This window comes from Danio aesculapii, chromosome 7 (genome assembly GCF_903798145.1).
Source record: "Danio aesculapii chromosome 7, fDanAes4.1, whole genome shotgun sequence".
Classification (NCBI taxonomy): Eukaryota; Metazoa; Chordata; class Actinopteri; order Cypriniformes; family Danionidae; genus Danio; species Danio aesculapii.
Window position 1 is genome coordinate 50,371,818 of NC_079441.1, and position 21,146 is coordinate 50,392,963.

Here is a 21,146-nt window from a genome sequence, read left to right on the forward strand (position 1 = left end):
TGTCACAAAATGCGGTGACACGACGGTAATAATTTGATTGCTGTGTTTACATATCAGTACTGCACTTCAATAATGCGACTAAAATCAGCATACTCCACATGTCTTAATCCAATTTCTGTTTAGTTAAATTAAATTAATCAAAAATCTGTTTACATGGTAGACTCTTAATCAGAGTGTTGTTGTAGGACTTTCCAGTACGTGTCACTACTGTTTTCATATGTATATTATGAGTGATAGATGTTATTATGTTCCAAGGTATTTGGAAAAATAATAAGTGTGTATATTTACCCTTATATTTTAAATGCAGGCACATTTATATTGTATTTCTTATACGTCATAATTCTAATAGATTTTGGATATGTGTATTACCGTTCCTGGCCAATAGGTTGTGTTCGTGTGTGCGTCAAGACACGAGAGTCATTTTTTCTTTTCTCTCAGTCTGTTATTGTTTGGGGTTGGTATGCTTGCCGGTTTATTACATAGCAACTGTTTAGTTAAACAAGGAAGATCATAGAAGTATTGATAGATTAGTGTAGCGTTAGTACTTAGGCTGCCTATTTTGTGGATGAACATTGTGTACAGCATGTGTACGCAATATACATAAGTTCAAAAGTGGCTTGAGTTGTATTCATCGTGCTTGCCCTGAAACCTTTCCAGTGGGGAGTTTGCGGTACAGCAGGTAACTTAATAAAAACTGGGCAATTATCTTAATCGTATTAAGGTGGATTATTGGTGTCCATGTAAATGTACTCAGTGTCACATGATCCTTCTGAAATCATGTGCTTTTTGTGACAACGTAAAGTGTTTATTGGTAATTTTATCAATTTAATGTGTCCATGCTGAATAAAAGTTTTCATTTCTTTAAAAAAACACTCCTTTTGTAAATATATTTAAATTTATTAAAAGTCCAAAACAGCACTGTAGCACAAGATTTGCCTCATCAGCCAGTATTAATATACTAATTACAATAAATAAAATATTTTGGAAACATCTGGGTGTCACATTGGCGCAGTGGGTAGCACAATCGCCTCACAGCGAGAAGATTGCTGGTTTGAGCCCCGGCTGGGTCAGTTCTCTGTGGAGTTTGCATGTTCTCCCCATGTTGGCATGGGTTTCCTCTGGGTGCTCTGGTTTCCCCCATAGTCCAAACACATGCGCTATAGGTGAATTGAATAAACTAAATTGGCCGTAGTCTATGTATGTGAATGTGAGAATGTATGGGTGTTCCCCAGTACTGGGTTGCAGCTGGAAGGGTATCCGCTGTGTAAAACATATGCCGGATAAGTTGCCGATTCATTTCACTGTGACGACCCAAGATGAATAAAGGGACTAAGCCCAAGGAAAATGAATGAAAGTAATTATATCACATATGCATCTCCAACACGACCTCACAGCAATTCGTTACTATTTGATTTAGTGGCTAATTCGTATGAATTCGTAGGATTTAGTACGATTTGCTCATCCTCGAATGGCGGTTGGGTTTTGGGGTGGGGTTAGGTGCCATGCCTCCTTTTTAAAATCGTACAATTTCGTATGACTGAACGACTGAATTAGCCATTAAACTGACAAAACGTAAAATACTTACGTTTTCTTGTGAGATCAGGCTGGCATCTCACATTAAATTACCCATAATGACTTCTGTAGTAATTACATGGAGGGCTATAATGCCAAAAGATTATAGATTTCTGCTTTTTTAGTCCAAACAGGTGGAATGACTAGCAAAAGCCACACCATTCTTTGGCCCCTCATCTCCAGTCTTGAGCACAAACTCTGCATCCCATTCCAGCTTTTCTCTGGACGTCTGCTGAACTGCCAGTCTCTTTAAAGTGAGAGAGGAAGTGGACGTCCTGATGGAGGTCATTAGAGAGTTATTAGTGTTCTCCAGCTCAAAGGCTACAATGTTTCGCTCTCGCTGTCGGTGCCTCATGCCTCTGCACAGTGGAACAGTGAAGAGCCCGTAGATGATGGGGTCCAAACAAGCATTTAACAGGCCAAAGATAAAGAGGATGTGTGAGAGGGACTGGGACACTGTTTCCTCCAGGCCAGCGGGACTGAACCAGTACCACAGGCCAAGCATGTAGTATGGTGTCCAACACACCATGAATGACAGGACAATGACCACAGTCATCTTCAGCGTGCGCATGCGTGCCTTTGGGATGTTGTTTTTAGACCTGCGCAGCTGCACTTTGTTGGACAGCACTGGATGTGACAAAGATCACAACAAAAGCAAGATGTTAGCATGACAGATGAGACATGATAAGGTTTGGGCAGAGACACCTCAGGGTAAAGTTACATGCAATGGCCGTATTGACCCTTCTTTTGATAGACAGGCAATCTGACCAATCAAAGCACTAATATTATGTGCCCCACTTTCCCATTCCCCATTTCCCCCCCAGCAAACCATACAGTGGAGTTACACTAACATCGGTGGACTTGAACTCAGATGAACTCATTTCATTTAATTCTGAGTCTCTTTAAGATCCTGAATACATCTTTTCATACATTTTGAACATTTTTTAATTTAATATTTTGTCATGATTTGATGGAGTGTTGTGGCAAGCAGTGAGGGAGAGGCAAGTGGGGCGTTTATGAAATTAACTTACATCTGTCTTCTGTCATTTTCTTGGAGATCTCAAACAGTATCCTGGTGTAGCAGGAGATCATGATGAACAGTGGTAAGAGGAAGAGGAAGGTGAAGGTAAACATGTTGTAAAATGTCTCTTGCCAGCGAGAGCTAAAGCTGCCGTAGGTCGTGCACTGGACAAACTGCTTTGGGGAATCAATCTCCACAACATGGAAAACAAATACCTGGACAAACATATTACAGGCATAGATATTGTACATGTTTTGTAGCAAGCCATGTACAAGTCAGTGTTATGTTACTTGCCCTATGAACACATACACACACACAAAACAAATCATAGGCATAACAGTAAACCCCCCCCCCCCCCCCCCCACACACACACACGTTTTCAGTTTAGTAATAATCTATCTTATGTCTTATTTAAAAGGACCCAAAATAAAGTATTTTTTATTTAGTGTCTTTATTTTACAAAATGAAGATTTACAGCAGTTTAAGTTGAATGTTTTATTTTAGCCCTACATGCTCATTCATTCATATGCTTATTCATGTTTAGCCCTATATAAAGAGATTTTAAATAACTTCTACCTATGATAACATAAGTGCCCTAAAAACTAAAATAGTTGGGTGCCCCTGAAAATACAAAACATTTATTTAAAACATTGTTAAACTAAAATAATAGCTCTAATTTCATTGAAATAAATACAACATAATACTAGCTAATATCTTCAAAAGGGAACACATGCAGTGAGATGTATTAAGGTTAAATTACATTATTAATCTAGATTTACTGGATTTTTATATAATAGAATCTGATGACTTGAGTTCAATAATGGCCCTATTGTGAATTACACTTAGTACTGTGCACTATTTTGCATCTTTGATGTTTAGCACTGTGAAGAAGCTCACAGTTGATTTGTAAATATAAAGTCAGTGCATGTTGGTTTGATTGTTTTACTTTAGACAACGTTTCATATTTTAATTTAATAACTGTAATGTTAAAGATTAACTTTTTTTTTACCATAGTAAAGTGTAGTAACCCTTTTAGCACTCTGCTTACCAATTGTAGAACCAGAGATTTGGGACAATAAAATAGTTAATCTATGGTTGGTGATGCAAAAAACATGGTTAATTTCGGGTTATACAATAAAGATACTTGTGAATTTGTTTTTCTTGAAATAAAAGTGATGGGTTGCAGCTGGAAGGGAATCTGCTGCGTAAAACAAATGCTGGATAAGTTGGCGGTTCATTCCGCTGTGGCGGCCCCTGATTAATAAAAGGACTAAGCTGAAAAGAAAATGAATGAATGAATGAATGAAATAACAGTAAAGCAGCTTCAAACTAGACAATAAATGATGATATCATGGTTCCAAGGGGTTTCAGTATATTATTCAGCCGTTTATCCTGAAATATAAGCTTAAACCAGCTCAGTAACCATCTCGCCCAACCCAAACTTTTCATCTGTGCGCCTCCCTTTATTTACCTGCGGTATGGACAACACGACACTCATGGTCCACGCGACGCCCAGCAAAACTTTATTTCTCCTCATCGCCTTGTTGATGGACAGAGGGTTGAGGATGGCAGCCTGTCGGTCCAAACTAATCACCACTGTCACAAACGCGCACGAGTACATGGCCACGAGTTTGAGGAACATGAGCGTCCGGCACGCGAGGTCCCCCGCGCGCCACTGCAGCGTGATGTTCCACACCGCGTCCGTCGGCATCACCACAAACGTCACCAGCAGATCCGCCGCAGCCAGATTGGTGATGATGAGCCGGACGTGGGAGCGTTTTCTGTGGTTGTTGTTGGCGGAGTAAAGCACGGCCAGGTTGCAGCAGGCGGACAGCGCGCACAGGACGAGCGTGATAGTCACCCGGACCTGAGCCGCGGCGGTGAAGCGCGGAAGATGAAGAGGAGGAGGAAGATCTCCTGCAACGCTCGAGTTAAAGAGTTTGGCTTCATGTTTACAGGTGGAGTTCTGAAGATCCTCGATCGGATGAGTTGAGTTCATTTTGACATTGAGTTCGTGCTTTAGTTAAATCGCTTGCGCTAAACACGTGGGTGCTGGAAATCAGTCCGAAAAGTCCGTTTTTTAAAAAGTTACTTGTTTAAATGACGGTTCATATCTAGATTCATGTTACTTTTTTAAATGTAAAAAAACTGCTCTGCTTGTTTAGGTGGTCATGGCTCGTTGGTGACCCCAGAGGTCTGCGCTCTGGTTTGGATGAGCTGTGGTCATCTGTGTACAAATGATTCGCAGCATCACCGGGGGCGTGGCTAATTAGGATGTGATCAAAGGACTCCTCCTCTTGGGTCTGATGAAGGCTTAAGGTTAGTTTGCTAATGCATTAAGAAGTGATTGAAGTAGGATGAAAGTGTAAATGATTGGTATTACTTTATGCGGCAGCGGTGTCTCCATGTAACTTGTGATGGATTGGCTATTAAATTAGACAGTAAAATCCTAACATTTAGGAAAAGTTCAAGTGTTCATAACATAAAAATAGATTTTAGGCTAACCAGAATTGTTATAATAATAATAATTATTATTATTATTATTGTTGTTGTTGTTGTTATTAATATTATTTGTAGTGCAAATTGTTAAAAACTCAGTGTTTCATGTAAAAGCACATCACTTCAGTGTTTTAGGAAATATGTATTTAGATTTTTTTAACTAGAAACTGCAACTGATAATTTTTGAAGTCCTCATGATTTATATGCATCCAGTCTGTCACTTTTGAAGCATCCTGTGCCCTGCATTACAAATAGATGTTAAAAGTTAAGTTAAAATTGAAAAATTGGTCACAAAATTTCTGTTTTCTTTCATGGTCAATTTTGCATTTAATGGGGGGGGGGGGGTAGATACAATATGTCAATAAATATGCTTTTCATTGTGGTGTGTATGAATCTGGTTTCACATTACTGTCTTGTGGATCACCGCAGTGCACACAGTCTGCTCCAGTCAAAGACATGATAGCGCTGCAGTAGATCATATGTGCAAGTTTACAGACATCACAAAACTCTTCAGACCCTGTTTTTACAGAGTTCGATGGCAAAAAGAAAAGCTTTATTTTTAAGCTGCTTATAGCTAGTGTTCAAGTGAAACTTGCATCACCACACTGAATAATGCTGCATGTTTCAAGGCATGTCAGGGAACCTTTAATCAATTAAAAAAATAAAAGTGATTCAGGCCCGTAGCCAGAGGGGGTTCAGGTGGTTCGAAAGACCCACCCCTCACTGACAAAGGTCCAGAATTTGTACATTAGAATTTGGTTATTCATACATTAGCTCATTTGTTCTATTTTGACTAGACTTTGTTCTATCGATGCCATCATAAATTGTTAAAAAAATACCTATGAAAAGAACCCATCGAAGAAGACTTTAAGACCAAGTGGAATCCTGTGATGGCTGTTGCTTCGGTGTGACTTCCCTTTCAGAAGTGCCAAATTTGGCATCCCAAATTCTGACTGAGGGAGGTTGAATGTACTGGCCAGTTTGTTATTAGCCTTATAAATGACAATAGGCCACAGTTTTTAATTTAAAACTTCAACAGATTCCTATTTTTCTTTATAATGATATATAATGTAATAAATTTGCATTTAAAAAATAAGTAATTTTTCATAATTTTTTGTTCTAAATCTTTAAGAAATGCTTTTGGTACATCAAAACGTGTGGGTAAGATGACCGTTCGACAAGCTAAAAAATAGTGGCTACAATGTCACTAAAATTTAAACCGCATAATTTAATAGAAAATGAGGCGAATAACTGCAAAAAGGTCCACTTTCTGAGAAAAAGAACCATCCCTTTCACAAGGCTGGCTACCACCCTGTGATTATACAGGGACGATAGCTTACAATTTGTAATATATTAACTATTTAGCTCAGTCTGTCTCATGTCAGTCTGTGCTTGCTATCTGATTTAGACAAACTAAAGGGGGTCACACACCAGAAAAAAGTGCTGTCTCATATTGTGTGAATCTGTGCATTAAACATTATCTGATCACATTATTTGATGTGCTTGTGTGCATAATGAAGAAACCCAAATATAAACTAGGATGTCTTAATTCAGTGCTTCTGTTTTCAACTGAACTTGACATCTGGTGTGCAATACCTGTTGTGGTGATGTGATATATATTTCTCATCCAGTGTGTCACCTTTAGGCAACAAAGCAAATGAAATACTTTAAGCTGTCTGTTCCTATCTGTGGTATATATACAGGCAGACCGGGTGCAGTTGTAAGCTGAGCTGCATGCAATGCTTTTAATGTGCACATCTAAACCTACCCCTACCCCTCACAGTGATGTCACTAGCTCCATTGATTATGTCTTGTCTGAAGTATGCAGTCTCAGCTTGCAAATCCAAGTCTGCATCCAGATACTATTGGGATGGTAAGTGTTTTAACAAAGTAACATTTACAGCTTCTGTTTCCTATGTGGGCAACACGGTGGCTCTGTGGTTAGCACTGTCGCTTCACAGCAAGAAGGCCACTGGTTCGAGTCTCGGCTGGGCCCGTTGGCATTTCTGTGTGGAGTTTGCATGTTCTCCCCATGTTAGTATGAGTTTCATTCGGGTGCTCCGGTTTCCCCCACAGTCCAAACACATGCGCTCTAGGGGAATTGGATGAACTAAATTGGCCGTAGTGTATGAGTGTGTATGTGTGTGAATGAGTGTATATGGGTGTTTCCCAGTACTGGGTTGCAGCTGGAAGGGCATTCGCTGTGTAAAACATATGCTGGAATAGTTGGCAGTTCATTCCGCTGTGGAGACCTCTGAAATAGAGACTAAGCTGATGGAAAATGAATGAATGAATGTTTCCTGTTACAGATAGAAAGATAACTAATATGTTCACTATACACACGCTACTGTCCACAATAATGTAAATAGAGTAAAAAGTTTGTATCACTGATATGCTGACATCTTCTTGGCACAAATATGATCTGCTGTTTCACTATCATCGCTAAATTCTTTGCGTCATTTTCTCATTTTCTTCTAAATATGAGACAGCTTCATTCCCTGAGATGAAAGAGACATTTACATTTTGGGATTGCATGTTTGAACAACTAATTTATTGCTAGTTCTCTTCCAGAGCGAATGTTTTTAAGAAATGCGTGTTTTTGAGGAAAACATGCAGGATTCATTTACGTATAGTGGATTTCTCAATTGAAGAAATTAAAGATTCTAAATTAAAAGCGGAAATATATGGCCAGAAACACACTCAAGAAAAAGTAAAAAGATGTAACATGTCGCCCCATTTTAAGTTATCTGTAATTAAACATTTAAGTTCATTCAATGAAGAGACCACATTTTCACATGAAAGCTCAGTTTCATGTGAAAATGACTAAAAGCATGTACTGTAATGTAACTTTCATTGATGTACATTTGAATCATTCATGTTTTTAAAAGTTTGAGAGAGATTAGACGAGCGGTCCGAGACGAGCAGAGCACACACATCTAAAATCATCTTAATGTGCGCACTTTAATTGTCAAATAAGTGTCAAAACGCGGTGTTAAGTGACTATTCATATTAACCCTCATTTGTGTAATAAACAAACGAGTTGAGAATCAAAAGACACGTGAAAGTGAAACCATTAATCAGAACCGCACTGCTCTTAAAGTGACAGCGCACAATATTCCTGCTACCGACTGTTTTTAGCATTAATCAAACAAAAAAAGGACAAAATCCCTCACTGCTCTTGACTGAAGGACTTTTGTAGCTATAATTAAAGTTTTTTTCTTACAGTGAAGATGCTTAAAGCACAGTTTGTTTCATATTTTTATTCTATTGTATTTATATTTCCTTTCCTTATTTACAGGGAGGAAAATAACTGTATATATACAGTTGAAGTCAGAATTATTAGCCCTCCTGAATTATTAGCGACCCTTTCCCCCCAATTTCTGTTTAATGGAAAAAAGATTTTTTTAACCCATTTCTAAACATTCATTCAATCATTCGTTTTCTTTTCGGCTTATTCCCTTTATTAATCCGGGGTCGCCACAGCAGAATGAACCGTCAACTTATCCAGCACATGTTTTACGCAGCGGAGGCCCTTCCAGCTGCAAGCCATCCCTGGGAAACATCCATACACATTCACTCACACTCATACACTACGGACAATTTAGCCTACCCAATTCACCTGTACCGCATGTCTTTGGAATGTAGTGGAAACCGGAGCACCCGGAGGAAACTCCACAGGGAGAACATGCAAACTCCACACAGAACGCCTACTGACCCAGCTGAGGCTCAAACCAGCGACCTTCTTGCTGTGAGGCAACAGCACTATTTAATGCGCCACCACGTCGCCCATTTCTAAACATAATAGATTTAATAACTCATTTCTAATAACTGATTTTGCTATGATGACAGTAAATAATATTTAACTAGATATTTTTTAAGATGTTAGTATTCAGATTAAAGTGTGATTCAAAGGCTTAATTAGGGTAATTAGGCAAGTCATAGTATAACAGTAGTTTCTTCTGCAGGCAATCAAAATATATATTGCTTAAGGGGGCTAATAATGTTGACCTTAGAATAGGTTTCAAAATATTAAAAACTGCTTTTATTCTAGCCAAAATAAAACAAATAAGCCTTTCTCCAGAGGAAAAAATATTATAGGAAATACTGTGAAAAATTCTGCTCTGTTAAACATAATTTAGGAAAGATTTATTAAAGAAAAAGAAAAAATTCACAGGAGGGTGAATAATTTTGACTTCAACTGTAATTGTTTTGAATAATCGTGATTATGAGTTTTCCCATAATCGAGCAGCCCTAATTATCCCAACGACTCCCATATGATTGCTTCAGTGATTCGTTTGTTCCCAAACCCCTCCTTAGCGCGATGCTAATCTGCGCTGATTGGTCTGATGACCCAGTCTGTTGTGATTGGTCGACTTGGTTGTTCATTGCGAGACAGAGAGAATCGCCCACCACAGCTTATCAACAATGTTGAAGTAGTTAGAGTGCAGAGTATATGTGTGAGCACAGTGCAGGAGTGCATTAAAGCAATGCCGTTAAACACCAGCATATTGCACTATTCTTAAACACGACACACATTCAGTATTAATCCACACTGTGGCAAAAGCTGAACTATTTTAAAACGTGACCGCCGCGCGTGTGCAGGAACAGCTGATGATGGCCATAGCAACAACAAATGGCAGTGCATTGCGAGTTAATTAACACATTTAAATCGGTAAACAAAGCGGCATGCGCTACGTTTTCAACGTTGCTTTAGATGCGATATGAGAAAATAAAGAGTTAACCAGATACAGTACAAGCCGCGTGGAGTGATTGCAAGCAATAAAACACAATCAAATACATAATTTGCAAGCTAGAGAAAACAAGGAGGCACACTTGTGAAATGGAGAAGTAAACTGGTCCATGAACTGTGTACTGTAAAGTTCCTGTCAAGCTCTGAAAAAGTCCCATACATCAATAGTCTTTTCTGATCCTTCCTTTAACAAACAGCCGATGAATCCCCTGTTGTAAGCGTGTAGATTAATGAAGCACTCATCAGAAAAATGACGAGAACACAGCACAAGGCTGGGGCCATAATGCCGAGGTATTTTTGCAAAAATAATCTTCAACCACTGACTCTTCACAGCCTCATCTTTGGGTAGGGAAAATAACACTAACTTTCCCCTCACACTTCAAAGCACAGCGTCTATGCGACTTGATTCAACCGGGATCTGCTACAGTGTTTGTCTTCCTCTTTTTTTTTCCACAGTGTTTCAATTTTCCTGGGTCTGCGCGTGCAACAAATGGGCGGGGCTTGAGTTCCATATCGACGTCACACCAACACGGCTAAAGACTCGTTACTTCCACGCTTCATTCGAACCCCTATGAGTCGACCCTTTTATAGATGAATTAATAGTTTTAAACACGGTGCACTTCCAGATTTAACTCTTAGCTGGATATTTCACTTTACTTAAAGTTGTGTTAGACACTACATGGAAGCTCATTTTCAAAAACCCATAATAGGGGCTCTTTAAGTTTTGATGCCAAAACTTGATATTTTAAGTAATGTCAAGTTATTTTAACTTAATATCTTTAGTAATGACAGCAGCGGGGTTTACAGCGTGGTTTCCACTCAATTGTTGGAATTAGGAATTAAGTTATTATTAGTTTTTACAAATTAAAGTGCATTGAATATAAATTAAGTTGTCCTGAAAAAAAAAATCAAGGATTGTGTTGTTTCAGCTGATTTTAAGTAGTTCAAGTTTGAACAAACAGCAAACAGCATTTTTTGAGCATAGAGTTAGTGTGACCCAATGCAGGTGTTCCTGTAGCCCCTGATTGAAATTATGGTCCAGGGGCCCCTAGAACCATTACTATCTTTCTATTAGAGATGGTCCTGACTCTACATCCCCACCCCCTCTCAAGGCCATTCCTTGGATTCACACTCACTTGTATCTTGAAGTCAGCGTGTGTATGTGTGTGATTTTGTTTATGGTGTATGATGTGCTTAGTAAGTATCATGCTCCGGGGCAATAGAGCGACGTGATGTGAAAGAGTGTTGTCAGGAAGGTCAATGTGTCCCACAGCAGGACAAACGCAGCGCTCAGATGTGGCACTGATTCCACTCCGAAAGCCTCATAGCCTTAAAACGGTTTCAGTTTCAGGGACGAGAACATTGAGCATCTTTATTCAAATCCGTGTCTGCTGTTTTTATATCCAAATGTTCCGGTAATGTTCGTCATGGCTCTTCCTGACATTTTAAAGTATTTGTTGTATTTGTTGCAACTGTGAACCTGAAAGAGATGTGAGAACTTAGAACGTCATATTGGCATCTTACCTACTCTAATGGGGTATATGCACACAGACGTTTAAATTCAGCCAGCCAGCCTCAGCACTTCTGGTGAACTGTCTTTCCATTATAAAATTGCCACATTTAAGGTCTGATTTCTTTAAAAATCAGTGGCCTTCACTGCCTGATAGATATACGATATGAAGTGGGCCTCAGACAGGACATGAAGCACTGCATTAAATTTAATTTCCCCCCGCCATGTCTTTAAAATATGATAATTTATTGTACTCCAGTATTTTCAATGGAGTTTCTGCTCTCACCTGCTGTTACTGACGGCACTAGCGGTTACATGTCTTTCATCACGTTTTCCGCTTGAACAGCTAAATGAATGCTTAAGTCTGTTTAATTGAATGTTTTTTAATTACATTACAACATCGATGCTGTAAAAGAAAGCTTAAGAAATTAAAAAATCGATATAATGACAAAACCTTGACGTCCATTTGACATCTACACATTGATGTCCTTTTGACCTCAAAAATAATGAAACAAAATGTATTATAATATAAGAAACGTTATATTCATATAAAAGCTTAATTCCAAATTCCACATTTACACTGCATGTTGTGTCCCAATGCATGTAAACTATGTTGATGTTGTCAAACAACATTAAATTGACATCTAACATGTGTTTTTTGGCACAAATTTGTCATTTAATATTACGGTAGTCAGTTGACATCAAATCAATTTGCATCTTTGACTTGTTTTTGTCATTTTGACACCTTTTTGTGTTCTGTTTATTTAATACTATAAATATTTATATATAGTAAATGAGTCATTCAACTGTGTATTCATAAATACAATATTCCAGAAATGAACGAATGACTAAACAGTTTCTCCTCCCATTGACTTTCATTAGTGTTTTTCTAAATCTGTATACAGTAATTGCAAGTCTTCTTTTGTGTTCAGCAGATAAAAAAAGCCATACATGTTTGAAATGACATTCACTCAACCAGTTCAAAACACTGATTCATCAAGAATATCATCATATTGTGCAACTCGGTCACACAGTAGTTGATTTGCTGCTGTGGACTATTGTGGAAGATTTTTGTTGACAGAGCTAAATAGATAAGCCATTTAAGTAAAATGTAAGTTACCATACCCTTTATTTATCAGTTTAATAGGTACAAGATCCTAATGAATAAGTACTAGTGTCTAATGAATAGATAGCATAAAAAGGAATTACAATTTTAAATGTACATAGCAGATAATTACTGGGTCTTAATGAATAACCACTATGCACAATATAATTACTATTCACATTTACAGTAAATAATGCCTAAACATTCATTCATTTATTTTCCTTCGGCTTAGTCTCTTTATTCATCAGGGGTCGCCACAAAGGAATGAACCGCCAACTTATCCAGCATATGTTTTACACAGGGCATGCTTTTCTAGTTGCAATCCAGTACTGGGAAACACCCATACACACTCATACACTATAGCCAGTTTAGTTTATTCAATTCACCTATAGCGCATGTGTTTGGACTGTCGGGGAAACCGGAGCACCAGGAGGAAACACAGGGACAACATGGAAACACAAACTACCGACATTCTTACTGTGAGGGGACAGTGCTAACCACTGAAGCCACCATGTCACCCATGTTCAAACATAAACACAACAATTCAAAAGGGAATAATTGAGATCTCAATAATACATTCCCTTATAAAGCAAATGCAAAAAAATTGCAAAAAATTACATTTGTTACTACTACTTTAATTAATTTAGAATTATTACTAGTCCAGGTAAAATACAGACTCTGCCACTCAAAAACAAAAAACTAAATTGAGATTAAATAAAGAGAAAAAACAACATGTAATGACAATGTGTAACCACTAGGTTCTACTATTACCATCTCTACAAAGCTGCTTGTGAGTTCGTTGTGTAGAAATTACTAAGGAATTGTGGATTTGAATATGCATTTAGACAATCTAAAAGATATTTTTGTTTTAAACGATGATTTAAAGTGTTTTTGTAATATAATAACAGCAAAAACTGTACGTATTGCAATAAGGAGACTATACAGAAGCCTTAACATTTTGTATGCTGTGCGTATGACCATGTGTGTGTATTTCACACTCGTGGTGTCACCCCTTCGCTCCTGTGCAATTTTTTTGGCATCATGGTAGATTTGTTGATTTTGCGAACAAAATGTTCTCTAAATGTTCATATTTTTGCTCCCAACATCCATACAGTACGTGTGTTGTGTGTGTGTCTATTTCACACTCTTGGTGTTTTAGAGTGCTACCCCTTCGCTCCTGTGCACTTTTTTCAGCATCATGGCGGATTTGCATTTTTTGTAAACAAAATACTTTCTGAATGCTGATATTTTTGCTTATTTTTCTACAAAGTCACGGAGTTTTAGGCCATTCTAATGATTCTGTAATTTTTTTTATTAAAAACCCTACATTTTTCCAGTTGAAAATGATAGAGGACTACCAGAGGGTTAAACAGCCAAATTCATGAAAATAATAGTTTGGTCACCTAGCATCTTTAGAAATAGAAAGATAATTCACTTAAATCTGATTTACAAATGTACTTTTTCCTAATTATTTGGGTGTATAATTTTTTGGACCATGTTCTTAAGTTTTTTTTGTTAAATTTTTAATTTTGGTACTTGTACATGTATACATAAACACAAATATATTATTGAATAGCATCTCAAAGACTTCTAGACTTCAATGTTCTAGAGACATTAATATATACATTGTATTTATACATTTTATATATTTATATTGTGTGTGTGTGTGTGTATATATATATATATATATATATATATATATATATATATATATATATATATATATATATAGTTGAAGTCAGAATTATTAGCCCCCCTTTGAATTTTTTTTCTTTTTTAAATATTTCCTAAATTATGTTTAACAGAGCAACGAAATTTTCATAATATGTCTTATAATATTTAAATTTAAAATATTTAAGTCTTATTTGTTTTATTTCGGCTAGAATAAAAGCAGTTTTAAATTTTTTAAAAACCATTTTAAGGACAAAAAAGTATTAGCCCTTTTAAGCAAATTTTTGTTTTGAGAGTCTACAGAACAAACCATCGTTATACAATAACTTGCCTAATTACCCTAACCTGCCTAGTTAACCTAATTAACCTAATTAAGTCTTTAATGTCACTTGAAGCTGTATAGAAGTTAGTTATTAGAAATGAGTTATTAAAACTATTATGTTTATAAATGTGATGAAAAAAATTGTCTCTCCGTTAAACCGAAATTGAGGAAAAAATAAACAGGGGGCTAATAATTCAGGGGGCTAATAATTCTGACTTCAACTGTATATACATATATATATATATATATATATATATATATATATATATATATATATATATATATATATATATATATATATATATATATACATATATATATATATACATATATATATATATATATATATATATATATATATATATATATATATATATATATATATATATATATATAATGATTTTTAACCGAGCAAGGAATTCTCGATACAACACACAATATTTGTAATATTTTTTCTTCTGGAGAAAGTCTTATTTGTTATATAGCAGCTAGAATAAATGCAGTTTTTATTTTTTTTTTAATTATTTTAAGGTCAGCTTCATTAGCCCCTCAGATAATATTTTTTTTTGATTCTCTGCAGAACAAATCATTTTTATACAATGATTTGCCTATTGCCTAATACAATGACATGTTAACCTAATTAACCTAGTTAAGCCTTTAAATGTCACTTTAAGCTGTATAGAAGTGTCCTGAAAAATATCTAGTCAAATATTATTTACTGTCATCATGGCAAAGATAAAATAAATCAGTTATTAGAAATGAGTTATTAAAACTATTATGTTTAGAGATGTGTTGAAAAAAAATTACTGTGTGTGTAGATTTTTTTTCAGTAGGCTACAAAACCAAGCCTAATTAAACCGTTAACCTAATAAGCTTAGTTAAGCCTTTAAATTGCATTTTAAGACGAATACTAGTATGTTGCAAGTTCATTCATTCATTCATTGTCCTTCAGCTCAGTCCCTTTATTAATTAGGGGCCGAATTAACCGCCAACTTATCCAGCACACTGTATGTGTTACAAAGTGGATGCCCGTCCAGCTGCAACCCAGTACTGCGAAACACCCATACACACTCATCCACACACATACATTACTGCCAATTTAGTTTATTCAGATCACCTATAGCACATGGGAGAACATGCAAACTCCACACAGATATGCCAACTGACCCAGCCAGGACTCAAACCAGCGACCTTGCTGAGATGACAGTATATACAACAATTACATGTATTTTTTATTATATTTTATGTATTTAAATATATATAAGAGTCACTGCAAGGGATACAGTACTTGTTTAACTAGTAGTATGATTGCTTATGAATAAATGACAGTTTTAATGCAAAAACATTTTAAGCATCTAAAAAAGTACCAGGCCACGCAGTGGAACAGTAGGTAGTGCTGTCGCCTCACAGCAAGAAGGTCGCTGGTTCGAGCCTCAGCTGGGTCAGTTGGCGTTTCTGTGTGGAGTTTGCATGTTCTCCCTGCGGAGGGTTTCCTCCGGGTGTTCTGGTTTCCCCCAAAGACATGTGGTACAGGTGAATTGGGTAAGCTAAATTTTCCATAGTGTATGTGTGTGAATGAGTGTGTATGGGTGTTTCCCAGTGATTAGTTGCAGCAGGAAGGGCATCAGCTGCATAAAACATATGCTGGATAAGTTGGTGGTTCATTTTGCTGTGGCAACCCCTGATTAATAAAGGGACTAAGCCGAAAAGAAAATGAATGAATATACTATGTCTATGTCTATTGAAGGACGAGGCCTAATTTGATGTATTGCCAAGTGGGCACATCCTAAGCTGCTGTTTAAAGTTGATTATCCTACAGTCTCACACTGATAGTGGACATTTATCAAATAAAATAATTAGACTCCTTTGTTGTTAAGTTGGTAAATATGAAATATTTGCTTTCGCTCACCCAGTATACTACACCAGTTGGCCACTAGATGTCGCCCTGCACTGCATTCTCCAAATAGAGAGCATTTATATTTATATTGACACTAAACACCAGCACACATAAGCAGTCTTTTTGTCGGCCTCCAACTTAATATTTTTCACATGCTTAACCTTTTTCTTTTTATACTGGTAGACATAGTTACAGTATTTACTGAATGTTTTGCTCTTAACACAGAGCAGTATGTTAATCTCTATTATATTCCTGTAGTTTATGAAGAATTAATGAGGGTAAAGATTATTGAAGCCTCTGAATTGACCATAAAATGGTGCTGAATATTGTAATCAAGACCACAGAGGCTCTTGCAGGAGACAAGACCAAGACCAGTGTAGGGCAACAGTGATCAATACTCATGTATAAAACATATAGGGAGGGAACAGCACATCATAAGCCGACACGCTGCATGTTTTTACTTTCTGGGATATAATTCCAGATGCCGTTCAAAGCATGAATATTGTACATGGAAAATTAAGTATAGATAAGGATAAGGAGACTTCTTTAGATTGAACAACAGGCTGCAACCCTTTCATATCTACCACCTGATGTTTTTGTTGTTGTTGTTGCAATCTGACCTCTAGAGAAAATGTATTATAGATTGCATCATATCATTGGATGAATTATTTTATGGTAAAAAGTATTATTTAGTTCATTGTACTATTATTTAAAACTGAGATTAAATAAATAATGTATATGAAGGATATGCACTATAGGTTGTAACCCATATGTGCACTATATGGGTTGAAATTATACAAGACTGAATAATGAGATACATTTCGACTTTACAAACCCACTAAACTGTTAAATATATTTGTAAAAGACAATAAGCTGGTGGGGTGATGCAAATGCTGGAAAAAGAGAGGAGTCTATGATGCTATAACTCAACACACGCCGTTTGGCTCATTATGAATCACTGTAAGAGCCCAGCAGAGCCATAGACAGATGGGAAAACACAAGGAGTGGTGAGTCTTGCTCTGTAGGGTGGATAAAAAAAGAAAAACAACCAGTCAATACTGTGTGTGTGTGTGTGTGTGTGTGTGTGTGTGTGTGTGTGTGTGTGTGTGTGTGTGTGTGTGTGTGTGTGTGCGTGTGTGTGTGTGTGTGTGTCTGTGTGTAAATCAACCCTGCCTGCAAAGACAGTCTGAGATATACTGTTATGCTATTGCTGAGTCCATTCTACAGGCAGCAGTAAATTGTCTTTGCCTCAGAGTATTGAAGCACAGAGACCTCCAGCGCAAAGCCAGTGATTACCTACAATCACACTTGCTGTGAGTATAGCCACACTAAATGACTACTGCATGACGCAGTCAACACTATTGTCTTTTATCTGAATGACTGAAAGGATTATTCCTGTGTGTATTTTGAGTGTTATTATTAAGAACTGACTGAACAGATACTTTGTTATAAACACTCAATGTTTCTGGCAAAACATTGCGCAATATGGAGTGTGCTTCATGCAGGTGAGAGGGTTTGACAAACCACCTGTAGGTGACACTCACACTGTATATGTGTGTGTGTGTGCGCGCGTGTGTGTGTGTGTGTGTGCGCGCGTGTGTGTGTGTGTGTGCGCGCGTGTGTGCGTGTGCGTGCGTGCGTGTGTGTGTGTGTGTGTGTGTGTTTGTGTGTAAGACGATTAAGAAAATGTGTGTCCGCTGCAGCAATGGAACTGCAGAAAAGTTCCTTGATTATTACGCTGGAATGAGAGTATAGTTCCTAGACATATTAACCTAGAAAATAACAACTTTTCTTTTTCCTTTGCTCTTAGTACATGATGTAACTACAGACGAGTCAAGCTTTAAATCCTAAATTGATCTAAATTCTTTTATTGTTTTTTTTTGCTAATGGTCTAATCCGATTCAATGATTTATGCTAAGCTAAGATAAAAGTGCTCCCACCCGATCCAGAGATTTCCTGAATGTATTAAAGTAAATCTCAGCTGATTTTAAAGTAAATCTCAGCTGTTTAACTGTAAAAAGAATTTTCCTTTAAATGCTATTCAATTTGATTGTTATTGTTTTATTCTTAAATACTTTTAATGGAAAGGATGTTATTATTTTGTGTATTAAAGGGCAGCTGTTTTACCCCTTTTTCAAGATTTAAGATGTCTTTTGTGTCTCCAGAATGTGTCTGTAAAGTTTCAGCTCAAAACATCAGATTGTTTATTAAACCTTTCGGAATATTGGAATGTTCTGCTCTGAACACTATGAAGCTGTTTTTGTTGCCTGTGCCTTTATGCTAGTTTTACAGAGTTTGCCTCATGCTGCGTTCACACCAGACACAGATGAAGCATCAAGCACGAGTGATTTACATGTTAAGTCAATGCAAAGATGCGAATAGACATCCTGCTGCACGATACGCTCAAATGAGGCAGCGCGAATGACGTGATTCATGCAAATGAAGAGGCGTGCTTAACGCATGAATTGCTTGAGTTGGAAAATCTGAACTTCAGTTCGCGCTGTGTTAACCAATCATGAGTTTTGTCTTTAAGGGGTGTGATTATGACATAGCGCCTGTTGTTGGTGTCTTCCATCATCTGGGTATAGTTTCTGTAGAAGTTGATGAACTCACAGAGCTGGGTGCCCCTCTGAATGGATCTAGTGGACTCGGGCACGCTCCAAACGAATCGACTCTGTTCATAAAGCACATAAACACAGCTATTCTCTCAATAAAATCCATGTTAGCCATTTAGCAAAGAAGCTAGAGTCACCGGGCGGACAGAAGCCCTGCCCATGATTTGAATCCGTGTCTTTTGTGAAGTGAATTTGACGTGCGATTGAAGCGAATAAACTCAAAATGTTCACATGTCTATTTACGTGCGAATAGCGTGATTTATTCGCACTTGCTGCATTTGGTGTAAACACAGCATCAGTCTCCGCCTCGGCTGTGTCAGATAAACACAGTGACAGACATGAAGGAAGCAGATCTCATGTAACGTTTGTGAGAAATACTACAGTAAGAACTTTCCCAATGATGTATTTGTTGTGGAGTTAATTCAAGCCTTTCTGCGATGATGAGTCAGGATACGTAAAATGATGTCAAATGTGACAGGATACACGTTAATATCCACTGCTGTATGGATATTGTAATGGATTATGTTAATGAACAGAATAAACCTGATTTAACGTCCACAAACCAAGATTGAAGCGTCTTCTTTTATAATTGCGCTGACATGCGGCTGTGGTTCATTACAAACATGCACTGTTTAAAAACGTTTTAACTTGTAAAACTCATTCTTGATCACATTTGATGATGATTGATGATCACAGAGAGCTGAACAGATCTTTTAATCCCATTTGCTTTGTGCACGTACAGTCTTGTTGTTATGATTATATGCATCACTATGGAGACATGTTAATATGCGGCTGTTAATCAAATCGGTGGGCAGGGAAACCACACTCCTAAGTCACGTCAGCCTCAAAATGGAAGGATTTGGATCCTATTATGGATCAGCAAAATTTAAAAAAGAGACTTGTTGTGTTTCTATCACTCCAGTATGACTGTGGACATACTATACCTACACACAGTTTCAAAAAGATGATTTTTATTATAGGTGATCTTCAAAGTTTAGTAACAGCTTCATGGTTGTGAACACATTTGTATTGTGTATTTAAAACCCCAGGACACCTCAATTCTCTCGTCCGGCCATTCTCTTTTTTACAAACTGAAATATAGTTACCCGAGATTTATGTGTACTGCATGGAAGAGCAGTTAACTGTTTATCTAAAAAATAAGTAAATGATGGGTGAACTATTCCTTTCATATTTTTTTCATGTTAGTTTCACTGTAAAAAAAACTGAATCAAAATGACAAAATAAACAAACAAGCAAAAAGCAAACAAGAGGCCTGTACAATAGAAAATAGAATTTAAATAAAATAGAATTGAAATTAAATAATTTAGCATACTGGTTAACACATAATACCATGCTATAAAGAATCAGAATAACCAAATGTTAAAAATAAAACACTTCACATACACAAGCAATAGAAGTGAGCAGTGCAATAAATAAATATATATATATATATATATATATATATATATATATATATATATATATATATATATATATATATATATATATATAGGTACAAGGCGTGTGATATTGTGTTAATACTGTGTTAATACAATAGTTTGAAACCACAGAGCATCTTAAAAATCCTTCTGTGTAAGGGAAGTACCTCATTCTGCTATGGATTAAATCTTCAAGTTGACAGGTTTAACAGCTGAGCAAAAGTCTAATTCAAAAGTGTCTCGTTAGAGCTTACAAATAAATAGTTTATGTATTGCATTATGTAGAATATTGTAATTTCAATACAAAAATGACAAAACAGAGGATCTTCCACACAGATATACATTTGTTCAGGATTGTGACACTGAATGGAGTAAAACTAAATCAATAAATCAATAAATCAACAGAGTTCTTTTGGCTTAATCAAGAAATTCACCAACATTTACTATACAGTTGAAGTCAGAATTATTAGGCCCCTGTTTATTTTGTTCTCCAATTTCTTTTAATGGAGGGATGATTTTTTTTCAACACATCTCTAAACATAATAGTTTTAATAACTCATTTTCTAATAACTGATTTATTTTATCTTTGTCATGATGACAGTAAATAATATTTGACTAGATATTTTTCAGGACACTTCTATACAGCTTAAAGTGACATTAAAAGGCTTAAGTAGGTTAATTAATTTAACTAGGCAGGTTAGGGTAATTAGGCGAGTTATTGTATAACGATGGTTTGTTCCGTAAC

At 36.6% G+C, this 21,146-nt stretch overlaps 1 protein-coding gene across 1 annotated transcript; it reads right to left on the minus strand.

Annotated features, from left to right (window-relative positions):
• Positions 1–1,693: 1,693 nt before the first annotated feature.
• Positions 1,694–4,592, minus strand: gnrhr2 (gonadotropin releasing hormone receptor 2). Its single transcript, XM_056462926.1, has 3 exons — positions 4,065–4,592; positions 2,604–2,808; positions 1,694–2,199 (listed from the first exon to the last, which is right to left on the minus strand). Exons 1-3 carry the CDS (start codon positions 4,590–4,592, stop codon positions 1,694–1,696), a joined length of 1,239 nt encoding a protein of 412 aa, XP_056318901.1.
• Between the last annotated feature and the right edge of the window lie 16,554 nt (positions 4,593–21,146).